At 44.0% G+C, this 27,803-nt stretch overlaps 1 protein-coding gene across 1 annotated transcript in view; it reads left to right on the plus strand.

Annotated features, from left to right (window-relative positions):
* Positions 1 to 27,592, plus strand: part of GPR142 (G protein-coupled receptor 142) — a 249,018-nt gene extending 221,426 nt beyond the window's left edge. Inside the window, exon 3 of the mRNA XM_085614421.1 lies at positions 24,897 to 27,592. Coding sequence (XP_085470547.1) covers positions 24,897 to 25,777 — 881 coding nt within the window. The 3' untranslated portion in view covers positions 25,778 to 27,592. The remainder of the gene's footprint in view (positions 1 to 24,896) is intronic.
* Positions 27,593 to 27,803: the final 211 nt, after the last annotated feature.

A 27,803-nucleotide genomic window follows, 5' to 3' on the forward strand; every position in this document is an offset into this window, starting at 1 on the left:
TAAAACTACGGTGGCGTTTTGTTTTGCTGCTGTAAACAGTGAGTCAGAAGTACTGATCCGCCATGCACCCGCACTTTACCATCTGATGCAATCACAAGTTATTAATCGCAGCCTAGCAGCGTCGCTCCATCATTAGTGTTGCCTCCCGGCACATGCAGCGCCACTCTGGGAATGTACACATATAAAAAGCATTTTATCCAAGAACATTCGTGATAAAGCATTATTGTCTTCCCAATTAAAGAAATACAACTCCAAGTGCTGTACGTTACTAAGGCTGCGTGGAATGTTGCCGGTTACACTGCTGTTATAAACTTTAACACACGGGGGTACCTGTACTTGTCGTTTCTGTCGTGCTCGCTGCACCTGCCCCCTCCTTCCTGAGCACCCGAGAAAGGGACGTAGCAGTCTTCATCCTCCACTGCCACCATGATCTGCACCTGGGCCCTGCGCTCGGGGGCCAGGCTAGCACTCTCCCCCTCACTGTCGTCACCGGGACCATTGGTGACTAGGATATGGCTACCACTTCTGCGGGGGCTAAGCCATCATCGCCCCTCTCGCTGTCAGCTCTGGTGCCCATGCTGCTTGCTTCGAGGGTCAGGCTGACCAGCCTCTCGCTCAGTGGACCACCGGAACCCTCCAGGAACGGGTCCGACTTGCTCCCTGCCGGAGGCCCCATCTCCGAGCGGCACCCTACTGTTGAATGCTACCAGGCCCTGAGGCAGCCCTCCTTCACCGCTGGGCTCTTTTGGGTGCAGCCCTCCTCCTCCTCCTCCGGAAAGAAGCAGCAATGCAGATTACGGGAGTTGTCGTGCTCTACCACAGGAGAGACCTCTCCTCGCACCTCGGGGTCGCAATGATGAATGTACTGAGACCCTCAGGGGTCCTGTGGGGTGCTGTGGTCCAGAGCGAAGAGCGGGAGGAGGCTGGCCAGGGAGGTGTCACTGATGCCTTCACACTCATTGGAGCGAATCAAAGGCTTTTGGGAATGCGACCCCATGATAATCACAAGTTAAAAACAAGCATTTGCAATATAATCGGTCCGATTGCATTGCAAATGCTTAAGTTTAAAACTGAGGGCGGCGCCGCTTCACAGACACCGTGCTTGGTTTCTTTATATATTTCTTAAATTCAACTTTGAAGCGGGCACTGCGCTCAGTGCTAAAGTTAAGAAATATATAAATAAACCGAGCGCGGTATCCGTGAAGTTTCAAAGTAAAAACAAGCGCGGTTGTGAAACGAAAACAAGGAACGGAGTGCAGCAATTGAGGCGCAGTGATAAATGCACCCCCACTCCCTTCACAAGCACATGAGGCGTCTGCTCTTCTAACAAGCCGGATGGCACCCGCTTTATGGCAGTGTTCAGCAACAAGCACGGTCAGCTTTCACTTTCGTCCTTGTGAAAGCTTTCTTGTCTTTATGGGGCCATGTGTTTGAAACACATGGCCCCATAAAGATAAGAAAGCTTTCACAGCAGAAGGAAGGCAGACAAGCCCGTCCAAATGGGACGGCTCAGAAAGCCAAACTAAAACGTCACCAACACCTCTTTTCCAATGGCTGGCCACCGTTTAGCAAAAACGGTGACGCCAACCAATGCAAAAGAGGGGCGGGGCTTAATGCCCTTTGCAGAAAATACCCAAAGTAATTAAATCTCGCCAGCGAGACTGCGTATGTGCGCAATCCACGCCAGGCGAGACCTAAAAATGGATATAAATATAGGTTGAGAGTCATTGTATTTGTGTCCCATATAAAGTGATACTCTAAAAACATTATGTTCTTGGATAATGGCACTGATTTCACAGGCAAGTGGACAGGATACTTTAGAAAATATTAAGTTATGAAAATGTATGCAGCGCATGTACACACAAAGGTTTCTTGGGTCTGAATGAACTGGTATAATACACTTAAGTTCAGTCCACCTATTATTCATGAACACACCACTATACTCAGTCATCACTGATAATGATTATCATAAGATGATAGACCCTCACTCACATAATGTGGCATGCTTCCTCTTCGGTGCCTCTAGTGAGGAGAGGCAGCCTGAGGGAAGCTGGGTGTCAGTGTATGGTAGGAGGATGTGAACCAAAGGAAAGTGTAGCGTTGAAAATCCTAGAGGAGCTCCATTTGTGTCAGAGTAGGACACTCATTGGAATGACATTTTTATTTGGACCCCCTATATTCCAGCTTACCAACAAGGGTGTCTCAGTAGACCCTTCATGCGTTGTTCATTGACATGTTTTAGTGCCTTTCTCAGTCACTGCACTTTTATCATGGCCAGTTTCCAACAACAAAATAGGAGACTTGGGTCAGTTATTCCAACAGCGTGTAATGTCCGCATTGTTTCTAATGTGTGCATAAAAATATATATAACTGAATTGTTTAGAGTAATGCTGTGTAGGTCTGCTGTCATTTCAATGCATGCATGGTGCTTAACCTGTATAAACTTATTGTATTTAGTGATAGAAAGTCAAAAGTTGTAGAACAGAGACAAATCAATCCACATGGGCAGATATATCTAATAGAAGTATGGCTGTTTATGGGTTTGCACACTCAACTGTGATTATAAGAAATACAACTACTTCCTAGTGTGTGCAAGATAAAATCTAATCCACCAAGACCTGCTACTGGTGGTGCATCATTGTTTATACTACTACAAGAGAAGCATCTTGTTCATTGCCCAGACTAGTGGACTGCGCTTAATAGAAGTGATATGTTGCCTTAATTTACTCATCACTTACGGAGAGTATGGGAGTGTGTAAGACAATAACTAACAAGACACAACTCACAGCGGACTCCGTGATCTACAGATAGGGCTAAAATAAAAGAAGAGAAAAACCATCTACTCTTTTTCAAAAAGTAATCAAAAGTTAAGATTGTTTTCATCTGCATCCCACAAGGTAGCGTATAATGGATAATTAGATAATTGCATAGACTCTGTAATTTACAATCAACATCAGCTTCTCCAGGTTCTAGCACAAGGACCATCTGTTTAGGCACAAAACGTGATTGTGCACTTTTCAAAGTGGACACAACATTAGAGACTGGGTGACGTCATGCCTCTGCACATGTTCCCTTTGCGCGTCAATCTTGTCGATGGGCAGTGGGGCTTTTCTGGAGCCCGTTCTCCTTGCAATGAACAAATTCTATGTTTTCAAGTATATTTCAGTAAAAATCTTCAGGCCTTTGCTGTACTTTTTAAGAATATGTCACCAATTTATTGCTAAGTTTCTTGCACTTAATGTTGCTTTTGCATCTATTGTTTTACTTGCGAGTTGCCATGCCTGTACAGATAAAGCAACAAGGACATCTCATTAAATATATTAGGAGATCAGGTCTGCAATTGGTGAAATTCCTTTGTTCCCATCTGTAGGGTAGATCCATGTCAATGGTGTTAGAGGGTTCTGTTTGGCTACACATGGTGCAATTGCAACACAGATGCCATCCCTCCCCTATTAAGTGACTCTTGCTAGTCCCACTGTTTTTATTTGCTTGTCTGTGTTGTTGAATTTCTAAGATAGTGTATGGACCAGTTGGTCTCGTAGGATACTACTTCTTTTAAGCGCGAAGAGGAGTTTGGGCTAGTCACCCCGGTCAATATTAGGTAAGGACCAATATTTTAATATTGCAATTTTAAGATTCTCAGTGGTTGAACTGTAAGTGGAGTTGCATCCACAGTTTTCTCTAAGAGATCCTCTCAGATATTATTCCTGGCTCTTTTTCTGGATTGTCAAGGACTCCTTTTAGGATACAATCTATTTTTCGGGACTACCCAAGAAGTTTTCTTAGCTAGGCAATTTAGTTCCCATTTTGGGGCTTTAAGGAGGCAGGTTGTCATATGGTTGTCCAATGTGTTGATAAAAGAGCAATTCCATCTACATATGAGGCATTGGACAAATGGTTCTGCGATCGTATCTTGAGAAGGACGTCCTGTCTGTAGTTTTGGTTACTCTGGTGTTAGCCAGCCAGCCCTTTACCCAATAATCAAGTTTAAAATGTGATCTATTTGCCTTTCATGTGCATCATGGATCTTAAGTAATTGTTCTTGGAAGTTGTTAGCAATATCACCTTATGATAAGGATATTGACGATGTAACAAGGTGTAATTTTACATGGTTGTGTAATAGACTGGTAAGATGTAAGACTGTGACTTGTGTGAAAGTGAGCACACAAAGATCAGTTTGACTTGAAGCAAAGTTGCACCCATTTAAGTCCTGTTAGCATTTAACAGAGTCTGAGACCAAACTAAAGTCAAAAAGATGATTTTCTCCAAAGGGTTGCAAGAGAATAAAAACAAGCATATCAATTAAGTAAACAGATGGATGCACACATACATGCCTGGCATGAGCAAACATCATCAAAACATAGGAAAATCCTGGCAAAATTATACAAGACACTGCAAACCCAACCATCAGTATACGTTCCCCACACACCTTCTACAACGTAAGTGCATCGGTAAAAAAAGATGACCATATAGAAAATACAACAGACAAAGAACTACAAACATCAAAAATGAATGTGCAAACACAGAAACAAGGAAGCATCCAAAGACAATTAAAAAAGTTATGGCCCACTCCCAACAGCCATGTCATTGTGTCTGTAAACAATAGAAATGTGGAGCCTATCCACACAAATCCTCCTGCAGGAATGTGCACATGACCACCACTTAATTGCACAACTGCTGAGAAATGCTGCCCGTACAAGAAACAGCACAGGAGAAAATTATAACACGCAACGATTACAGCCCTCCTGTTATGGTAATATGACAAAATAAGGACATGTATGAAGCCATGGAAAACTACTGGCAGTGCATATCATAACAGCCCTGAACGCCTAGAAGCCCACAGACCATAACGGGTACAATTCCCAAGATGACGCACACACACCAACCAAAGAGCAAAAAGGATGCCAAAGCATAATTTAGTCATCAACCTATGCCTCTAACAAGATGGACATTGTATAAATATTCATGGAATTCATCTCATCTGCAATCTTCGATCGCAACCATTTAACAACCGTCTATACCTCACATGTACAACTGTCAGTTGACACCCTATTTCCCATGCAACTGTAAAAACAAAAGATAACAGCACACAGTACAATGTGTGCAAAGATCTGGACTAGCAATAGACTTAGACTTGCAAATGCACATCAAAGAGCCACTCATCAAGCTGACACCTCTCCTTTTCGTAATCAAGAAAGTACATCAAATTTGGATGGGAGAAGGTCTAGCGTGAGTAAAACTGTGCATCCACGTCTGAAGCACACGTCAACATGCTCTTATGCTATATCATGGCATCACCTGTATTCACCTTACCTCGAACTTAAAATTAACAAAACTGAAAATCCATGTTGTCAGGGAACAAACCTAAAGGTATCTGATGATGTAGCAGCAACCCCACTCTCCTTTTCATCAGACAACCATACGCAAGAGTCATCCAATACTATGGGTTATCGCTCTAGTGTCTCTAATGAAGAGCCCTAAAGTCAGGAATTGTTTGCTTAGCTTATGCACCCTTGTGATCAAGGCTTATGTACAGTGGTAAGAACCCTTTAGTTTTCCTCAGTAACATCAAAGACGTGATTTAAAGTTGTGTGTTAGGGTGGATTCATCAATGTTTAAAGGGGCCTTCTTGTCACTACAAGATTAAAAACTAGCCAGTCTACTAGTCTACTCATAAACCCTTCGAGTCTAAGGTTTCAACAAGGACTTTGGAATACTTCCTGCGCCCATTCATGGTCAGGTGCATTTCTGAGGACCACATGAAGTGGATTCCAGTTAAGTCTAATGTTATATTGTAGGATTCCCACAGTGTCATTATGATTGTCGCTCTTTTCTTCTGTCCGGCGCCAATGCTCCTAGATTAGTGGCTATAGTGATAGATGTAATGGTCAAGCCTGTCACCTTATGCACGGAGGTAGTCTACTAAGAGAGGGAAACAAAAGGTCCTATTTTCCCTGAGGGTTCAATATCATCAGCCGTTATTCCTTATGCATGATTATGCAACCAGAATTGGGATTTAAGCCTTCTATCAGGTGTATCATCCTTTTAGGGAACATGTGAGCCAAACAACATTCATCCCTCAATGTATTTATCTTGTGATGGCACTTAAGAGTCACGGAAAGTTTCCAAAAACACTTAATTATGATTGTAGACATCCAGGATGGTGTTGGTTTGCACATAAGGTAATTGCATATATATACCCACGTGCGATGCTGCTATAACATTCAGGTAAATTAAAGAGAAGACTTCAGAAAGCCACATGGACCAAACTATGCAATATAAGCGAATGGTGGCACAACTGAAGGCACAGACAACCAAATTAGATTGCCAGTTGAGAAATGACAATCCAGGATAGCCCTATGGACAGCTCCATTGACCTCCAATGACATGATGGTGTGGGAATATATTTTAACCCCAAGATTGCAGGAGCAGAATTACAAACAAACTGAGCGTGTGTCTCGGTTTCCATGTTGCATAGCTCTTCATGCCACCCTGTCGCTACCTCAGAGTTTTAATGGCGGACAGGAGAGTTAGAATAATTGATCAGAAGAGAAAGGAAAGGAGGAGACAAGAAAGATGAAGTGAGGAAGGTGTCTTGTTAAGGAAATGATCCTCACTAAAACCTTATATTTCATGGGACAGACTGAGAGTGCCCTGTGGGGCATCAACAAGACACATTCAGATGGTGCACAATGAAGGAGAGAACAGGAGAGGCAAGGAAGCAGATGAGAGTGAGAGGGGAGGAAGAAGCAGTTGAAATCTAGTTAGGATGTGGGTGAAAGTGGGAGGGATCTGGTCTTGAAGCTAGCACTCATAGTAAATTGTTACAGACATAATTGGGAAGCCAGATTGAGCTCCTGGGAGGCAGAAGACTGCATCTCCCCTACTTTAAATACCATATGCTTGACAGTTAGGCCTTTCATTCAGCATCTCCCTCGCCAAAACATATACCTGTAGAACTACAGCTGTAGAGGGGGATAGGACTAGGGGCTGCGGGGCACACCTCTGTCATTTCTCTATGTGCTCTGGTTTCTGGGGGGACTGACGCATTGGGGTGCAAGAGGGGGCCCTTTACAGGGTGCTGGAGGTTTGGACCTTGAATTGTTCATTGCTAAAAATTGCTTGGACTGGGATCCCGAGCCGAAAACCTCACAAAAGCTTGCCTTACTGGCTACTCCAGTGACACCCTAGAGCTATCTTTTAGGTCACAGATGCTTTCTGGTGCTCTCTCACCAATATTTTGGTTGGGCTCTATTTGTTCTTTGCCTAATTAATTGCTGTAGGTACATTTTTGACGCTTACAAAGTTTAGTCATTGCTTATTTGTGATTACGTTTTCATTTCTCCAGCGACTTGATTAACACATTAGAGTCATTAGACATTAGAGTCTACTGCTCAAAGAGATCCCTCCATCAATTAGAATGAAATCTCAGCTGATCAACAATTTATTCTTAGTCATTAGAACAGTAATTAGCAACGTAACTTTCACACTGTTCAAATGACACAGCGGAAAATGGTGTATCAATTTGTTAAATGCACTCTTCTTCATAACAGATGGAACATTAAGCCGTAGACCTTTTTATCGACAGGTTAAAAACATCAGATAAATAACACCCTTGAAAGGACACCTAAGAAAACAATGGAAAGTTAATCAGTGGACCCCGTGGCTTAAAATACTATAAAATCTGATGTAAATTGAACTCCAAAAACATTAACTCCAAATTGTGAGAGGATTTGGTCTTACGGCGACCATAACTTCAACACACACAAGTCAAGATGAATTTTTCAAGATTAAATCAAAATGCAGTTCTTAGAAGTCAGTAGTTCCAACTGGGGCAATCTGGTCATGCTTGACAAGGCATATCCAAAAGTTCTGTCCATTGGGTACAGGAGTCACGCAGACTCGCTGACAGTACCATGGATACGTCGAAGCTCTGGGGCGATGTGTTGAAAAATGAAGGGGATGTTTTGCTGTGGAAGACAATGCGTTGATTCCGAAGTTGGGCAAAACCTTTGAAGCGTTGATGTCAAGAGCACCAAGGTGTCAATGTCAAACTGCTGGGCTGTAGGCAATGCATTGGTATGAAGACATCAGTGATGTGGGATTCGGTGCCGCAGACTTCAGCGATGCAGTGTCCGAGACTCTTGCAGAAGCGGTGATTCAGAAGCACTGCGCCAGCAAAGTCAGGACTACGTTGTAAGTCGAGGTTGTTATGTTAAACAGTCGTCAGTGGTGTCCACGGCTTCAGTGCAGGCAGCAGCAATGTGTCAATATCTCTGAGAAACGCGCCAGTTCCAAAATAAGCTTTGGTGTTGATGTGTTCGTTTCTTGGGTTGCAGCAACAGCTACTCACTTCCAAGGACCCAGGAATGAATTTGGCACCACTTAGCAGAGCAGGACTCACAGAGGAGGAGCCCAGGTGCTGTAGCAAGATACAGGTGAAGTATCTGACATCCCTGGGATTTTAGAAACAGGAGGCAAGCCCAACAAGTTCTTGGATTACACTTAATGATGCAGGATGTAGAGAGTAAAGTCTAGTCCTCTCACTCGCAGACAAGAAGTAGCAGGTAGCAGGCCAACACATCAAAGCAAGCAGCAAAGTGGCAGTCCCTCCTACCAGCAAAACAGCTCTTCTTCCTGGCAGAATGTCCTCAGTTCCAGAAGTGTTCTGAGTATATGGTGTCAAAGGTCCTGTACTTATACCCATGTCAGCCTTTGAAGTAGGAAAACTTCAAAGAAAGGTCTTTGCAGTGCACAAGACCCTGACCGTCGCCTGTCCTGGCTCCAGACACATTACTGGAGGTATGCACCTCTTTGTGTGGGGACAGGCACAGCCCTATTCAGGTGCAAGTGTCAGATCCTCCCTCTCACTGTACCCCAGAAAGACCCACAGCCTGGTGATGGATCATCTGGATATGCATGGCACACCTCATCTCCTTTGTGTGTGCCCCTCTAGAGGGAATGTGCAAAACCCAGCTGTCACCCAACCCAGACCTGTATTCACAGACAGGCAGAAGCACAGAATGGATAGAGTAAGAACATGCCAGCTTCCTAAAAGGGGTATTTTCAGTCTTGCAATTTAAAAACCAACCTCACTGAAAGATGTTTTTGTTTTTTAATTGTGAGCCCAGAGACACCAACACGTATTCTTCCTATCTTTTCCCAATTGGAAGTTACACTTGTAAAGTTTAAAAAGGCAGCTCCAATGCTAACCTATGGGAGGGATAGATCTTGTTGTAGTGAAAAATGAATTTGACAGTTTTTCCCACCAGGACATGTAAAACTCCAAAGTGCATGCTCTACTTTTTAAATACACTGCACCCTGTCCCTGGGGCTACCTAGGGCCTACCTTAGGGGTGACCTATGTAATAAAAGGGAAGATTTGGGCCTGCCAAGTAGGGGACCTTTCCCGGTCAGAATGGCAATTTAAAAATGCGCACACGGGTTCTAAGGTTGTAGGCCTGAGACATGTTTTAACTTATGTGGGTAGCACAATCAGTGCTGCAGGCTCAACTGTAGCATTTCATTAACAGGTCCTGGGCACAAATAGTGCACTGTACTAGGGACCTATCAGGGAATCAAATATGCCATTCATGGGGAAATCAAATGCCATTCCATTTTAGACATAGTGCACATGTACTTTAGCAGGGGCCAGCAGTGAAAGAGTGCACAGAGTCCTAAAGCCAGCAAAAATGAAGACAAAAACAGAGGAGAAAGAAGGCAAAAAGCTAGAGGTAACCCTGCAAAAAGGGCCAATTCCAACAATTGTATTATCCACAAACAGTGGCAGGACTGAACGAAAACAGTATGCAGGGAAAAATGTATTTCTCTGTTTCACAACAATCGATTCCAGAACATCTGACCTCAAATTGTCAAACAAATCAGATAATATTTAGGATTACTCCTTCTAACTGTTGGTTACTAACTTTACACACAAAACAACTACTATCACTTCTCAGGGTTAGATAACTTTTATATTTTTCCAGGCTAAAGTTAACAACGTCACTGTCCACATCTCACACACAAACAGTAATGCCTTTTCATTTTTGAACACTACTTTCTCATCTCTAATACTGCACGCAATAATGGGAAACCCAAGGAATCAAACCAATACACAGATACCTGACACATACGCTTCAGCAGCATAACCTGTAGAGTCGCCGAAATCATAACGGAACTGGAATGGGCAACCACAGCCTATACTTTATTGAATATCCTAGCCCTGAAATTCTTTTGAGAGAACCACTACATTTCGCATCTGTTGACAAATAGCCACTATCGATTACAAAACATCCATACCTGCTACCAACCAGTTTGCCATCTACCCAGATTTTCACACAAGACATATTTGTAGCCTCTCACTTCCTACTATAATTCCAACCGCATTGTCTTCTCATCAACCATTTCTAATTAAAACTGAACGTTGCCTCCCCCGTACTTATAGACCTCCCTGCCTTTTCCTTCACTTCCGCTCCACCTCACTTTTGATGCTTTGGTCTACGAGATCCTACATTATTCAGAGAGCCACCTTGAGCAGCCTCCTGACTCTCAGTCCTTGAGTTAATCTACTCCCTGCAGTCACATGTCCTTTCCCGTCCTATATTCAGGACCTGTTTAATTCTCCTGATGGCAACTCATTGACCCCATCTGAGAAGCCGCCACATATAGCATGTGTCTCTGACTTTTCGACCGATGTGGAACGCTGACACTTCCTGTACTGCGAGACTGCTCCCTTATTTCTGCACTAAGCAGCCGTAGGACCTTCTGGACCTAGCTTGCTCCTTGGTATTTTATTTTGCCTGCTGCTTGACAATCTTCATAATTGCACAAATGATTTTATTAGTGCTCAACTGAACTCAGTACTCTATTATAGTGTAACCCTTTGTTATCAACTCCCAAATCATCATTTGATTATTACGTCTGCTGTTTTGTTATCTTTACCATTATTGGATCCCTTCACTATCTTTGTTTTCATCGATTCTCAATACTCCCCACTACTTTTCCCCTTTCCCCGACTTGTTTTTAACTTCTGCGCGTACTCCTATTTTCCCACGTCTCTTCCCTCTTGCGCTGACCTTGTCTACCTTCCCGAGCACAGTCCTCTCTCTCTTCCTGTCCTACTCCAATCATTTACTTTCCCCCAGTCCCATCTCGAACTCTCACACCTCTCCTCGCTCTTATAATTAATCCCGCCCTGCCTCTCCTCCCTCCTCTATCTATCAATCTACCTAGCCCCCCCTCAATCACACCCTTATCCCACAAGACTCCCCTATCACCAGACATGGCCCCGCATCTCCTCCCTCCTCTATCTATAAACCTACCCTGCTCCACCTCAATCACACCCTTATCTCACAAGACTCCCCTATCACCAGACATGGCCCCAACTCATGGTCCATTCTTTACCCTCCTAATCTTTCTAAAAACGATAAGAAAAACTTTAAACATAAATTACTTATCCGTCACCATGAAACATTATTTGTTGATAACTACTTCAGCCTCACGTCCATGATAAAAACTAACTACATCTTCTACTCTAAACACCCCTCCAAATGGAAAAGCATCTTCCTCCACCACCTCCTCATCACTAAATCTTGTAAAATTCCGTGTGGATTTAAACTGTCTACTACCCCTTTCCCTTCTTTCCTCAGTGAAATTGACATTTCTATATTCAAATCTGTTAACATCCTCATACAAGCTTCTGAATACCATCTCACTATCTTTGAGCAACCTTTCTTCACCTTGTCCATCCTACTATCCAATCCACTTCTTAACTCTTCTTCTTCCCAACCACAAGACGACCTTTTACCCTCTCCCTCCCCGACTCTAACCCTCCCTCCCTCAGGCATTTCAATTACTAATGATGTCTCCCAACCATGATATCCAAATACCCTCCCTCACCTAGGGCCCTCCCTCTTACTGACATCCAAACAGTATACATAGTCTCCCAATATCACTCTCTCTCTAACGACTTATCTCCACAGACCCCTAATGCCACCTCAAACCTCCCTTCTACCTCCCGGCGCCCACACCTGGAACCCCCTTCCACTCGATCGCCGGCACCAATATCACCCTCTCTTAACCGCCTTCCTCCCCCTAACCAAGATGTTATCCCTCCTCACTCCCCTCTCACCCCCTTACCATCCCAGAGCAATCATCCTGAGTCTTTGAATGCCCTTTCCGAATTCCACGGCCCACCCTCTATCCATCAACCCGAACACTCCTCTCCCCTCCCCCCTTAGCTGCCCACCCCGTCCACAATTCAGACCTCCCTACTCGGCCAATACCGAACACTACCTTTTGCCTCCTACCTTCCCATCCACCTTCCCTATCTATCTTTTAACTCAGACACTATCTAACATTGAACGCTATCTCCTAACCCTGACATCTGAACTCACGCGACTCCGAAAACATTTCAACTCCCTCTCCTCCTGCAACCTCATCTACCGTTCTAATTCCACTGGTTCTGGCTTACTTAATGCCTCTAACCCTCAGCTTTGGTGAACCACTCCCCTCTGCAACTATACACACAGGCCCTTCCGTGCCTCGAGCCATCTCTTCTCTGCCGACCTTCTCGACTTATGTAACTCATACCTCCCTAACTCTCCTATTATTGACCCACCCGCCCCCCAGTCTAACATTCCAGTTATCCTGGGGACTAGCAGAGTCCCATCCTCCCCCGTCTCACCTAGACTCCCACTGCAACTTACCACCATCCATGCATGCTCTCCCTCCAAAAACATCCCTAAACCCCTTGCCTGCGTGCTGGTTAACTGCTGATCGGCTGTCCGACATGCAAATTAAATTTCTGAAACCATCCTTAGCGAAGTCATTGACATTGCCTTCCTTCCTGAAACTTGGCTCAATGACCATTCTACATCTATCCTTGACTTACTCTCCCCCCCGGCTACTCTATCCTCATAAAAGACAGACTTGACAGAAAAGGAGGTGGACTAGCTATAATCTTTAAAAATGAACTACAAATCTCTCCTATTAAGAACTCTGACCATTCTACCCTTGAATACCTTGGAGCTGAACTTAAAGCTCAGGGTTCCCCACCAATCCGTCTATATAATATCTACCATCCTCCTGGTGATCCTCTTCCCTTCGCAAAGGAACTATCTGACCTTCTCACCCAATGCTCACTTTCCAACTCAAAAAATCTGTTCCTTGGAGATTTTAACCTCCACTGGAATATGATATTGAGGACTCCACAGTTAACCTCCTCACTAATCGTCTTGAGATTAGTGACCTTAAACAACTGTGCTATTCCCCTACCCACACGAAAGGGGCCATTCTCGACACCGTCATCATTAGTAATGACTTGGCCTTTCTTTCCAACATCATCCCCTTTGACTGGTCCGACCATCGCCTCATTCGCTTCACGATCACTACCACATCCACACCTCCTCCCACTAAAAACATCAAGCATAGGAAATTGACCAGAAACCTTAATCTTATCCCCCCTGGCGAACTGGATTCGAAACTCCAAGCACAACTGCTGCTTACTCCTCTCTCCCAAAATGCAAACTACCTCACCGAACATTTCAATAAATCTTTCATTGAGGTCTTAGACCAAATTGCCCCACCCAAACTAAAAATTCAAAGAAATACCCCGTCCAAATCTAGGTTCAACTCTGATCTCAACTGCGAAAGACGCTCGCTCAGACTAATCGAAAGAACTTGGAGGCAATATCCACCCCCCTCCCATTTAGCCCTCCTCAGATCCGCTAGATCCTTTCTCTTAAACCCGCTCCCACCCAACCCTCCATTTTCGTATGACAACTCATCTAAATCTCCCTCCTCATCAACTATACCCCAGGACTCTTCACACCACCCTCTTGTGACATCCCCTCCTGAATCCAACTTCACCAACCCCCAGCAAAAAAAAAAAATTGCCTCCTGGCATAACTTCCACCCCATTTCCGATCAGGATGTCTTTATCATCATTGCTAAACTAAAACCGCCTTCTCATACCAAATCTCCTCTCCCTTCTAGCCTGGTCCAAGATCTTAAGCACATCATTGTCCCATATTGGACTACCATCATCAACTCCTCCCTTGCCATGGGATGTGTCCCTGTCTCCCTCCAACTTGGACAAATCACTCCACTCTCAAAAATCCCAACGCTGATCCTAATGACCCAAATAATCTCTGCCCTATCTCTAACCTCCCCCTTCTCTCCAAAGCCCTTGAAAAATGCACCCTGCTCCAATTGGATAACCACATCGACACTTTCAACCTACTTGATTGCAATCGGCATTCAGAAAAGGCTGCAGTACAGAAGCTGCCATGCTTAATATAGTTGACTACATTCACCACTGCCTTGATAATGGTGAGTCTTGCCTACTCATTCTCCTTGACCTCTCTGCTGCATTTGATACTGTTAACCACTCAGCCTTACTTAACTCACTTAAAGTTTGGTTTGGCCTCAATGGTCCTGTCCTCTAATGGTTCACCTCCTTTCTCCAACACAGAACTCAACAATTCAAAATCTATGACTGCCTCTCTAACCCTACACCTGTCACCCTTGGTGTCCCCCAGGGATCTATTCTCCCTCCCTCTCTCTTTGACCTCTTCATGGAACCCCTTACCCTCATTCTAAAACAAGCTGGAATCAACTACCACCCCTATGCCGATGACACCCAACTACACTATAAGATTAAATCCCACTCTGATGTTCTTCACCTCAATACCACCTTGACTAAGATCCAATCCTGGTTCCACTATAATCATCTCAAACTGAACCCTAAAAAAACGGAAATTATTCTCTTCTCTCCTAAAAACATCCTGCTCCCCATCCAAACCGGGATCTCCGACATCAATGCCCCCAACTGCTCGCTCACAGTATCCAACTCAGTTAAATCTCTGGGTATCACTATTGACAATAGCCTAACTTCTATCTCCCAGATAAAAAATTAGGCTAAAGGAGCACTCACCGTCATCTCAAGAAAATTAAACCCTTCATCCATGCGGACGACTTCAAAACGGTAGTTCAATCATTGGTCCTCTCAAGAATAGACTATGGTAACGCTATCTTATCTGGAAAACCTAAAGTACACCTAGCACCACTCAAGTCCATGCTCAACCTAGCTGCTAGGCTTATCACCGACTACAAACGTTCTGACGACATCTCCCCTGCACCTAAAGCCCTCAAATGGCTGCCCGTCGAAGGCAGATCCTCCTACAAGATTGCATGCATCACTCATAAAGCCCTTCATCAAAACTCCCCACCGTGCTTCTCGGATAAACTCCACAAAGCGGGCTGCTCCCGCCCAATGAGGAGCTCTAACGCTCTTGTTCTAGTCCCTCCTCTGTTAAATAAACAATCCACGCAATCTCGCTCCTTCTCTGGAAACGCCCCTACCATCTAGAATACCCTCCCCAAAGACCTGCACTGTAACCGTCCTACTTCAGCTTAAAAAAAAGACCTAAAACTGCTCCTTCTTAACACATATTGGGGTCCATAATTCCTTGCCTCAGACACTGACCCCTATTCTGCCTCCCCCTGTCAGGTTCTTGTCTACTATCACCCTGTATTCCACGTTTCCACTCCCCTCTTTACCTATTTCTGTTATGCTACTCCCCCTTTCCCCCAAGTTCCCATCCCTGCCTCCTCCCATCCATCCCAGACCTACCCTTACCCATATCCCCTTCCACAATCTCCCTCCACCCACTCTTCTTCCCCTTTCTCTATCTATTCTTCACCCCCTATCCTAACCTAACTACTCATTATCCGCTAAAGCCTTATGTAATCTTTATGTAAATATCCCTTGTTATTATCAATTTGTCCTCATACTTCTGAATCCTATACCATTGAGCAAATGTTTTATTCTGTTCCTCTACAAACTCCTTGTAAAGCGCTCTGATACCCTCAGGTCTAGCCAGTGCGATGCGATGCAGCGCGCGCTACGAAATTCGTTTTATTTATTTAATTGTGTACTTACCTGTAATTATCCATATTCCGGTTTTTAGAACCCCCCCACCCTGCCCCTCCCCCGCCCCGCCTTACCGCCCCACGGAACTCCCTCCACGGGCCGCGGCTGATTAGCTCTAATATAATATAAATAATAGTGTCTGTAAACCAGGCACTTTCACAACACTTGTTCAGCTCACTTCACCAAACGACATGGTAATGACCTAAGCAAACAATGTGTGCCTACGTCTCTTCTCTCCTACAGAAATGTCAAATCACTCTCCCGATGCGTCTCCCAAAATCATACAAATTAATTCCACAACTCATTAGTAGAATAATGATGTCTTCAATCGCTATTCTCATCACGCAAACCTCAAATCGATACACAACCTCTGAATCAACCTATTTTAGATAGCCCACTCATCTAACACATCCCCAATAACCCATAGGTGGATTTTGCATAGAAATAGTTGGAAAAGAAGGGGCCTAGATTTCCTCATCCATCTGAATATACTTTTCTCTATTTTTCTCTATTCAGAAAATACTTCCAGGAGAACGTGTGAAAAGTGTTTGAGGTGTAGATTTCCAGGCGTACTCCTGGGAATGTCCCATTACTTTCCAGGCGGGCTCCTATACCCCGTGTTCGGCGATTTCCACTGTTGTGAACTCCTCACAGGAGGAATAGATTGCTTGTTCAAATACACATTTTTGTATTTTTCAACAAGGGAAATTCTGAGAAAACCCTTCTCCTACACCTCCATCAGATCTGGTTGTGATCTATTTTAATCCTTCCCTGAATTTAGGCCAGCTGTGTGCTGGTGTCAACTTACTATACTTTCCAACATGGAAAGATCATGGATCAGAGTTTGAGAATGCCCAAGCGGCTTGTTTGTAGGCATCCCTAAACTAACCAAAGTAAACCAGGCTGTGGAATGCCTACTTCTAACTCCTTGAATGGAGTTTATGGCTGCAGAGATCTTTGTTCTAGTGGTAGAAAGATTTGCCTCTGTAAAATGGGTTCACATCTACAAAGAATCACTTTGTGAATTTTTTGCAGATTGAAAAGAGGTAAATGTTGTTAAAATTCATTTTTATGACAAAATATGCCTTTGTGAGTAGGCACCTATATAAATCAGCTGGTCTATTTATTTTAAAGGATTTATATAGCGCTGGCTAGACCCCGGGGTATCAGAGCGCGTTACATGATTAAGGGTATAGTACAGGAGTAGCACAAATTGTACATAACGTCGAATTCAAACAGGTTAGAGTAAAAAAGAGCAAATACAATAAATACAATTTACATATGGCAGAGAGGCAAGACAGAGCTATCTACAAAAATGACATGGATACAGGCAAGACAGAGCTATCTACATAAATGAGATAGATACAGGTAGTCACATTTTGTACAGAGACACAAGATGGAGGTAGGCTCAATGATAGGAGGGTAGTAGGTGGTTGGGCGAGGATAGTGGAGTGAAGAATGGATAAAGGAAGGGGAGGTGCGAACTAAGGGGAGGGAGTATGGAGGGGGAGGGTAAGAAAAGGCGAGGGCGGAGAGGGTAAAGTAGGGGGAGGGAGAGGGTAGAACAAGTGAGGAGTGAAAGGATTATGGACCCCAATATTTGTTGAGCAGGTTCAGTTTTAGGTCTTTCTTAAAGCTGATGTAGGTGGGGTTACAACGAAGGTCTTTGGGAAGGGCATTCCAGATGTTAGGAGCATTTCCGGAGAAAGAGCGAGATTGTGTGGTAGTCTTTTTTAACAGAGGAGGCACCAGGAGGAGAGCGTTGGTGCTTCTCAGTGGTCAGGAGCAGCCCGCTTTGTTAAGTTTATTAGTGAGATAGAGTGGGGCATTTTGATGAAGGGATTTGTGTGTAATGCATGCAATCTTGTAGGAGGATCTGCCTTCGATGGGAAGCCATTTAAGGACTTTAAGGGCTGGGGAGATGTGGTCAAAACGTTAGTAGTCGGAGATTAGCCTGGCCGCAAGGTTGAGCACAGATTTGAGTGGGGCTAGGTGAATCTTAGGAGTTCCAGAGAGGATAGCGTTACCATAGTCAATTTTCGAGAGGACTAGAGATTGGATAACCAATTTAAAGTCGTCAGCTGGAATGAAGGGTTTAATTTTCTTAAGATGGCGGAGAGTGAAGAGTGCTCCTTTGGGTGAGTTTTTTATGTGGACATTAAGATTTAGGCAATTGTCAATGGTGATACCAAGAGATTTTACAGAGTTGGATAAGGAGAGGGGACAGTTGGGGGCGTTAAGGTCAGAGATCCATGTTTGGATAAGTAGAGGATTGTTTTTTGGAGTGAAGAGAATGATTTCAGTTTTTTTAGGGTTGAGTTTAAGATGATTGGAGTGGAACCAGGATTGGATCTGAGACAGGGTGTTGTTAAGATGCAGAACATCAGCATGGGATTTAATATTGTGGTAAAGTTGGGTGTCATCAGCATAGAGGTGGTAGTCAATTCCAGCTTGTTTAAGAATGAGGGTCAGGGGTTCCACAAAAAGGTTGAAGAGAAAGGGAGAGAAAATAGATCCCTGGGGGACACCTAGTGAGACAGGCGTGGGGGTTAGAGAGGCAGTTGTAGATTTTGATTTGTTGTGTTCTATGTTGGAGGTAGGAGGAGAACCATTTGAGGACGGGACCATTGATGCCAAAGCGAACTTTGAGCACGTTAAGTAAGGCAGGATGGTTAACTGTGTCAAACATGGCTGAGAGGTCGAGCAGAATAAGTAGACAGGTCTTGCCATTAATGAGAGAGTGGTGGATATCATCAACTATATTTAGCATGGCAGTTTCTGTACAGCAGCCTTTTCGGAAACCGGATTGTAAGGAGTCCAGTAGGTTAAAGGTTTTAATGTGTTTGTCCAGTTGGAGCAGGGCATATTTTCAAGGGCGTTGGAAAGCAGGGGGAGGTTGGAGATAGGGCGGAGATTGTTCAGGTCGTTTGGGTCGGCATTGGGATTTTTAAGAACGGGAGTGATTTGTCTGAGCTGGAGGGAGACTGGGACACATCCCGTGGTAAGGGAAGAGTTGGGGCAATGATGTGCTTTAGCTGCTCATAGACAAGGTTATAAGGGAAGGAGTCCTTGGTGTGAGAGGGCGGTTTGAATTTGGAAATGATGTTAGAGACTTCAAGCTCAGTTACGGGGTGGTAATTATGCCAGGAGGCATTGTTTTTAAGCTGGGAGTTTGAAAGGCTGGTGTCCGGGCTGCTGTCCGGAGGGGTAGTGGAAAATAGGTGAGAGAAGGAATCAGGGGGGAGAGTTAGTGAGGAGGGTGATTTAGGAGTTACAAGGAAGGATTGATCTATTTTGGCGATTTTCTCTGAGAAGAAGTTTGCAATTTCTTCGCTTCTTTCAGTTGAGGCCGTCAATTTCGGAGGTGCCGAAGATGTTTGGTTTCAAACTATGTTGAACAGCTCTCTGGGTCTATTTTTCACACGGTCAAGTTGTGTGCGAAAGAAGGAAGCTTTTTCTGTGAAAATGTGTTTCTTGTAAGTGGATCTAGCGGATCTGAGGAGGGCAAGACGGTCGGGAGAAGGGTGTTATTATTCACACAGTCAAGTTTTGTGCGAAAGAACGAAGCTTTTTCTGTGAAAATGTGTTTCTTGTAAGTGGATCTAGCGGATCTGAGGAGGGCAAGACGGTCGGGAGAAGGGTGTTGTCTCCATGTTCTTTCAGTTAGTCTAAGTGTGCGTCTTTCGTTGTTGAGATTTGAATTGAACCACTATTTGGATGGAATATTTCTTTGAGTTTTAAGTTTAGACGGAGCAATTTGGTCTAAGACATCAAAGACAGTTTTATTAAAATGTTCGGTGAGCTCGTTAACATGCTGGGAGAGAGGGGTGAGAAGAAGTTGTGCTTGGAGTTTAGACTCCAGTTCACCGGGGAGGATATGATTAAGATTTCTGGTCCATTTCCTGGGATGTATGTTTTTGATGGGGGGCGGGGTGGAGCCGTGGTAGCAATTGAGAACAGAATAAGGTGATGGTCGGACCAGTCTATGGGGATGATGTTGGAAAGGGAGGCCAAGTCATTGTTGGCAATGATGGCATCAAGAGTGGCCCCTTTGGTGTGAGTTGGAGAATGACAGAGTTGTTTGGGGTCACTGATCTCTAGAATATTAGTGAGGAGGTTTACTGTGGGATCATCGGTCTCATTCCAGTGGAGGTTAAAATCTCCTAGGAAGAGATTTTTTGAGTTAGAAAGTGAGGATTGAGTAAGAAGGTAGAATAGTTCCTCCGTGAAGGTAAGAGGATCACCTGGAGGGTGGTATATATTATGTAGTCGAATTGGGGGAGAACCATGAAGCTTAAGTTCGGCTTCAAGGTATTCGAAGGCTGAGCAGTTCTTAACAAGGGAGAGTTGAAGCTCGTTTTTGAAGATTATAGCTAATCCACCCGTTATTCTCTCGGTTCTGTCCTTTCAGATGATAGAGTAGCCAGGGGGTGAGAGTAAGTCAAGGCTGGATGTTGAGTGGTCGTTGAGCCAGGTTTCCGTGAGGAAGGCGATGTCAATAGATTCGCTTAGGATAGTTTCAGAAATTTCGATAGCATGTCGGACAGCTGAGCGGCAGTTCACAAGCATGCAGGAGAGGGGTTTAGGAGTGTCTTTAGGGGAAGAGTGCGAATGGATGAAGGTAAGTTGGGGTGGGGTCTGGGGGAGAGAGGAGAAGAGGGGACTCTACTAGTCCCCAGAATAACGGGAATGCTGGAGTGAGGAGGGGGAGGAACATTAATCGAGGGCTTTGTAAGGTAAGAGTTGCAGAGGTCAAGGAGGTCAGTGAAGGAAAGATAACTCGAAGCGCGGAGAGGCCTATGAGAATGGCAACAGAGGGGTTTAGTACTCCAAGGTTTAGGATTAGAGGTGCGTTATAAGCCAGAATCGGGGGAATTAGAGCGATTGATGGGGGATCTGGAGTTGAGGGAGTTGAAATCTTTTCTCAGGCGTGAGAGTTCAACTGTCAGGGTTGAGAGATTATGTTCGATGTTGGACAGTGTCTGGGTTAAAAGAAGGAAGGGGAAAGCGTTTGAGAAAGAGGGGGGATAGGGTGTGTTCTGTATTGGTTAGGGGAGGAAATCTGAAGTGCGGAAGGGTGAGAGGCCAGGAGGGGGGTAAGAGGAGTGTTCAGGCTGTTGGATGAAGGGAAGGCTGAGGGGAGGGATAGGACATTGATAGAGTCAGGAGAAATGGGTTGAAGTGCTAAGAGGACGTGAGGGGAGTGGGGAGAGATGACAGTGGGTGTAGGGGGGAATATAGTTCAGAGAGGGAGAAATTTGGGCCGGGAGGGGAACTTTAGGGAATTCCAGGAGGCGGGGGCGGGCGGAAGGAGCGACGTTCGGTGTAGAGTTGGGGGTTGGAAGGAGTCGGTCGTAGGAGAGAGCGTGAGTTTGGGGGACAGAGTGTGAAGTTGAGATGCCGGGGGAGGGAGGGTTGCTAGAGAGGTTGGGTTGTTGGATGTCGTGTTTTAGGAAACTGCATTAGCAGTTGGGAGGTCTAGGGGAGGGATTGATATAGTCGGGGGAAGGGGGTGAGCACAAGCGTGTCAGGAGGTTGGGTAGTTGAGGGGTTAGGAAAAGGTTTGGATAGTTGGTATGACAGGGTATTGAAATGGTGCTCAAAGATGGTGAGGTGGGATTCAGAGGCTTGTATGAGGAAATTTCCAGTTTTAAATATGGAGATGTCAATTTCACTGAGAAAAGCAGGTGAGGGGTAGTGGACAGTTTAAATCCATAGGGAAGTTTGCTGTATTTAGATACTGGGAGGTGGCGGAGGAAGATGCTTTTCCATTTGGAGGGGCGTTTGGTTGCAGGTTGCCTTTACTGTGAAACTTTGCAAGATCGTAGGCAGCACGACTGCTTTCAGTAGCACAATTGCCGCAAAGATAACTGCGCGTGCAGTTTGAACATGGGTGGATGGGTTGCAGTTTATATGGGTACTATCGTCATCAGGTCACTTTTGCAAGCAGCGAGCTAGCAGCTTATATCACACCAGCCTCAGAACAGAATCGTCGGCATCTGATTGCAATAAGTCAAAACTAAATGTTCATCCCACCACATCCTAAAAACTGTGCAAGGTCAATTGAAAATACCAAATACATGAACCACATCCGAGTGCGCACCTCACATTTCCTGAAAGAATTATGCCCACAAAATAAGCTCATTCTTCCCCCTTTGATAGAAAGCACCTTATTTGTGCATCCAGATATTGGAGCCAAGGAATGGATTATTAAAGACGGCACTCCTAGCATCTACACCAGTGCCATCTGCAGTTGCTGACCGACAAAGCAGCATTCATTCCTACTGGGTGACCATTAGAGTCCAGGCCACATGCTTTCTTGACATAGGCAACTTTCCAATGGATCTAGCTGGCAGTGTATATGTAATTCCAAAAGACCTAGCCTGCTTCCACCATGATGTTTTCAAAGACTGAGCAGAAACTTGATGAATTTCGCATACATTCTTGAGAACACTGAAGACTACGTGTTGATAGTTACGGCGTTTAAATGTAAGCTAAGGGAACTGTTGGTTTTGTACTTTGCACCTACAATATTCTGCAAGGAATTTATATCTAGGAAACCGCTGGTTGAGGCAATGTTGGAAGTCAAGTCAGCTGACATTAACAGACAATGACAGTCATTGTCTGACTTAATTGAGCACAGTGCAAAATTAATTTTGTTTATTATATTTTCCCCTATATCAAGGCCATGCCTAACCCGAAGCTTAGAAATACACAATTGAAATTTAGAGTTAGCCTGAACCCATGTAACGCTGATCGGAAGATAACATCTGCAATGAAGAATGAACAGGGTCTGTGCACATGTGGATTACAAGTAAAATGTAGTGGCTCACATATTTTAATGGATTGTCTGTGGCTCCTAGAAGAACGGAAAGTATTTTTAAAACCCCTTTTTATTGCCTATAAAATTGAAAGTAGGGAACAAGCACTTAGCTTATTGATAAATATGAGTTTTTTTAATGTGTCATGTGCAATAGGAAGAATTGTAATTGCAATACAGAAGCTGATGAAAGAACTGGCAATACAATTTGAAATGGGTATGGGATACAAAAATGATTTTAATATATGACTTGTGAATATTCTTGAACTCTGGAAGATCGTAGGTACGGACGGAGAAATGTATATATGAATGTGTGACTCTTTTCCTACTTGGTGTTGAATTGAGACCTCTTTTATAGAGCAGCATTCATCCACGGTACTTTTGACCAAGATTTTATTGCATTTTATACAGTTTTATGGTTGTGCTGTTTGTATAACTGGCCTTTTAATTGTATACTGTATTGTGGCACTTTTTATGGCAAAATTCGCCAAATAAAAATATATGAAACGAGAATGAGAAAAATTAATTTTGCATTTTTCAGAAGAAACTTGTGAGTTGCCTGGAATGAAAGAAATGCTATACACAAGACGTGGGATGTTAAACGCCAGCAGGTTTATCGCGGGAATGCTACATAGGGTTGAACTTTCAACAAGTGATTTAGCAGTAAAAAGGCAGAGGATATTGATGCCACCTAAGGGATCGAAATGAAAGGTTGTAAGGATAACATGTGAGGGTGAAGGATTGACCATGGAAGGAAAAGCTGTTATGGAAGTTTGTGAAAAGTTGTTTGCCATGAGTGTTAAAGGCCTGCAATATACTATAGGAACAAATGACAATGAAAGGAAAGACATAACAAGATGTAGTTTTAGATGTAACAGGGTCGTAGGACCATTTGGGCCCTTAGAGTAGATTCATTACTCTTCAAAATGGATAGAGTTATAAAACGTCGAAAGAGATAAAGGATATTTGGTGGAGCATCAATGTACAGCATGCTAGAATCCAAAAGTGAATGGCTCAGTGGGAAGAATGAATAGGATGGTGGTGGAAAATATTAAATTGGCTCAGTTGTGTTGGAAAGAAGAGCTAGAGAAATTAATATTGGTTTATTGAGAAACTCTCTATGGGGTATCTGATGAGTATGACTTACATACATTGAGGGTGAATACATATATTTGTATTTGTATTTGCAGATTTGGTTTATTATAAGCAGGCAAATGTGTAACAGTTTGAGATCTAAAGGCTGTGTCCTGAAATATTGGATATGAATCTTATGAAATGATTTTTAGGAAAGCAAGCTGCCCCATGAATGTTTGTGACGGTGATGCTTTAACATGGGTTTACAGTCAATATCCTGAAGCACTTGAATCTTTACCTACCATTTATTCTTTTGGAATATTTGGTCAGGGACGGCTTTAGGTCAGTGCGACCGGTGCAGATGCACTGAGCACTAACCTTTGAAGGGGGGCGCTGACCTCAGGGGTGCGCTGTTGTTTTAGCAATAACTTATGATTGGAGAGATGAGGGGCACATTTTTCCGGGTGTAGTGAGAGAATCCGAGGAGGAAGTGATGGTGGGTGGGCACCAAAAATGATTGTCACACTGGGTGCCACTAGCACTAACGCCGGCCCTGTATTTGGTGTATATTAAAGTTCCACCATATTGGCAGAATTCAATGTGAGCAAATTCTGTTTGCCAAATACACAATCCCACCATTTCATTTTTGATTTTGTGAACCAGTATTGGGAGTTTGCCTTTGATAATTATGTTCTTTGTGAGTTTGTACGGGCAAACTCTCTGGTCGGCCCTTAAAGCTGTTACTGAACCATGACCCCACAATCCATAAAGGTTTGGTACTATTACACCATTTCATGCCTTCTTGATTGCCTTGATGCATTTAACGTTGTCCACCAATCATTAATAAAACAATGACCAAACCATTTTGGAAGGTAACTTTGCATGGCGTATCACATATTTCTCAGGAATTTGGCAAAGTTCTTTGAAGACCGTACTCTCTGAACAACTCTGTAATGTGTGCTACTTTCACTGCATGGTTATATTATGAATCATAACACAAGAAATGATCTATTATGGCTTTATTCCATTAAACTTAACAATGCCTTTCTCGTCTCATTCTCTTTCTAGTTAACATCCTGACAGCGATTGCTCTCTCTCGGCTTGCCATCAAAACTAAGAAATCCTCCTACTACTACCTTCTGGCCCTCACCACATCCGACATCCTCACCCAGGTCTTCATCGTCTTTGTGGGCTTCATCCTCCAGACTGCCATTCTGCACCGTGAAGTTCCCAACGCCTTCATCCACACCGTCAGCATCCTTGAGTTTGCTGCCAATCACGCCTCCATTTGGATAACCGTGGTGCTGACAATAGATCGCTATCTGGCCCTGTGCCACCCTCTCCAATATCGCATGCTCTCCTACCCAGAGCGCACCCGCAAGATTGTGGCTACTGTCTTCATTGTGGCCTTCGTAACTGGCATCCCCTTTTACTGGTGGTCAGATGTCTGGCGTGATTTTCGTCCTCCCAGCATGCTGGACAGGATCTTGAAATGGGTGCACTGCTTCACCATTTACTTCATTCCATGCACAACATTCCTCATTATCAACTCTGTCATCATATGGAAACTGAAACGGAAGAAAGACTCCAGTGGGCAGCGGCTCCGCCTGGGCAAGACCACAGCAATCCTCTTAGCTATCACCACTGTCTTCGCTGTTCTCTGGGCCCCACGTACATTTGTCATCATTTACCATATGTATGTGTCACCTGTCAATAAGGACTGGAAGACTCACCTGGCCATGGACATTGCTAACATGCTGGCGTTGCTGAACACAGCTTTCAACTTCTTTCTGTATTGCTTTGTCAGCAAACGCTTCCGAGCTATGGTTCAGGAGGTGCTGGGCTTCCACAAGCGATACAGCACCAGCTCAGGCAAGACGTCTCACTGTGGGAGCTTCTCTGAATCCACACTAAAGCCACTGCACCTGCCCGATGGCACTGCCCTCTAGAAGAGGAAGCACACCATAGGCATCCTGCAGTTAATGAAGAGCAGAGAGTGGCTGATCTCTGGTTATCAGAATAGCTTCAGGAGGCTTCCAGAATATTATAATGACAGTGTAGGAAGAGGCGGCAGTGTCACAGTAGTTCCCTTGGGAAGAATCATAGGGACAGCCGTGGTACTGTGACTGAGCAACCACATCTCTAAGTGGTGAGAGGAAATCAGAGGTGCCACTAATGTGGACATGCTAGTGAGAGTTACAGATACATTCTTACTCAACACAAATCAGGATTCAAGGTGGTTGATGCATACAGAAATGCCAGAGCTTGTGGTGGAAAACAATTGAATTAAGAACCTATCTTCAAAAATCCATTATCAAGGCAGTTTTAGGTGATGAAGAACAGTTATGGCATTGAACAGGAATTTTGATGGGTTTTGTTATTTGGACACCTTTTCAATGTATTATTTACTAGAACAGCTTACAACAGTGTACTGAGGAACTATTTGCACGGCAGGGTAAAGGGGGCATTAACTTAAGGATCAGAGACCTCCCAAGCGTGTCTGTGATTGGATCAATGATAAATTGATAAGCGACACGGGACAGAATCTGTTAGTGGAAAAGCCATACATAACGGTTTAACTCACAGAGGTATTTAAGGAGATGTAAAGGTGGCTAAACATGCTTCTGTGTGCAAAATGTACAATTTACCACATCCTCCCAGTCTGCCAACCTAAATTCTTTTTTTTTTTTTTTTGCAAAAACAATTTTTATTGCATAATTCAAGTACAATAGCCATCTGCAATGACCAGCATATCATTGGTCTTCTCCTAGTAATATTCTCCAGTGCATAGTACAGTGCAGACCACTTCCAACTATCAATGCTTTGCCCCCCAACATTCCCCAAACACAAATATTCCCTCCCCCCACCCGCATGTCAGTGTGCCATAGTCGTAGGTACCATGAACCAGTCTGCCAACCTACATACCTGTAGAATCATTTGGACTTTGCATTGCTTTGTTTCTAAATATATATATATATATATTGCTGAGCTGTGGCACTGATTTTAATAGCTTGTTAGTTCATGACTAAGCAAGAACAGCCATAACGGACACTGCTACCTCCTTATTTGTTGGTAACATTCACAAAGGTGGCTATAGGAGGAGGCGGCCATTTTTCAACAGTGATCTGCTACTTGAGATGGGATCGGGGAATGGGCATTATTATGAGTCTGTCCGTGCAACATTTCTAGGTTTTACTAGGAGGTTCCTGTGACAAAGCCTCAGTGATATGATGCTATTGCCTCGTGGCGCTATATTATTACACTCTTTGTTATGAACTCAATGTGTGATGCCTTTGAGCCGCTTGCCAATGGGAATGTTTTGGATTTGAACAAAGAGTTGGGCATCGCTGATTCATTTCTGCTGGACGGCAGCGGATTTGCCACATTGACTGTGCTGCCGCATCGAGGCCCTCGATTAGAGGTGCTAACAGGGGTGTACCTGTACCAGGGCTGGATGTAATCTTCAGATTTTCCAACAATCGTGCGAGGATATCATGGTATTACACAATAGATGAGAAGCAGCGCGTGACAGGTGGTGGAAAGGTGGAGGAGTGCGGATTGTCAAGGGTAATTAAAAACAGTATTTTGTAAAATAACTAAAAAAAATTAAGATCTTCAAAACAAAGCACAGAAAGATGGAGATTATGTGTGTGTATGTAAAAACCCTGGTGAAATCCAACAGACACAACAACATATCCAACTGAGAGCCCTTGTACCCAACTATTTACTAAAGAATACATGTACTTGGGGATGTAACACCCCAAACACACACCCTCAAGCTATGTCCTGGGTGTTAATATTCAGGTGTGTCACAGTGCATTTCTATGATAATGTGCTATGCATATTGGGGACTTCCCATACTAGTTGCTAAAGTTTAGGAGACCATAACATTTGGGTGACCATTATCAGACACTGTTAGGGTAAAAGGATTTCAAGTCGGATTTTGCACGCAATGTGGTTTCTAACACCGTTCTG

The sequence above is a fragment of the Triturus cristatus genome, chromosome 7 (genome assembly GCF_964204655.1).
Source record: "Triturus cristatus chromosome 7, aTriCri1.1, whole genome shotgun sequence".
Lineage (NCBI taxonomy): Eukaryota > Metazoa > Chordata > Amphibia > Caudata > Salamandridae > Triturus > Triturus cristatus.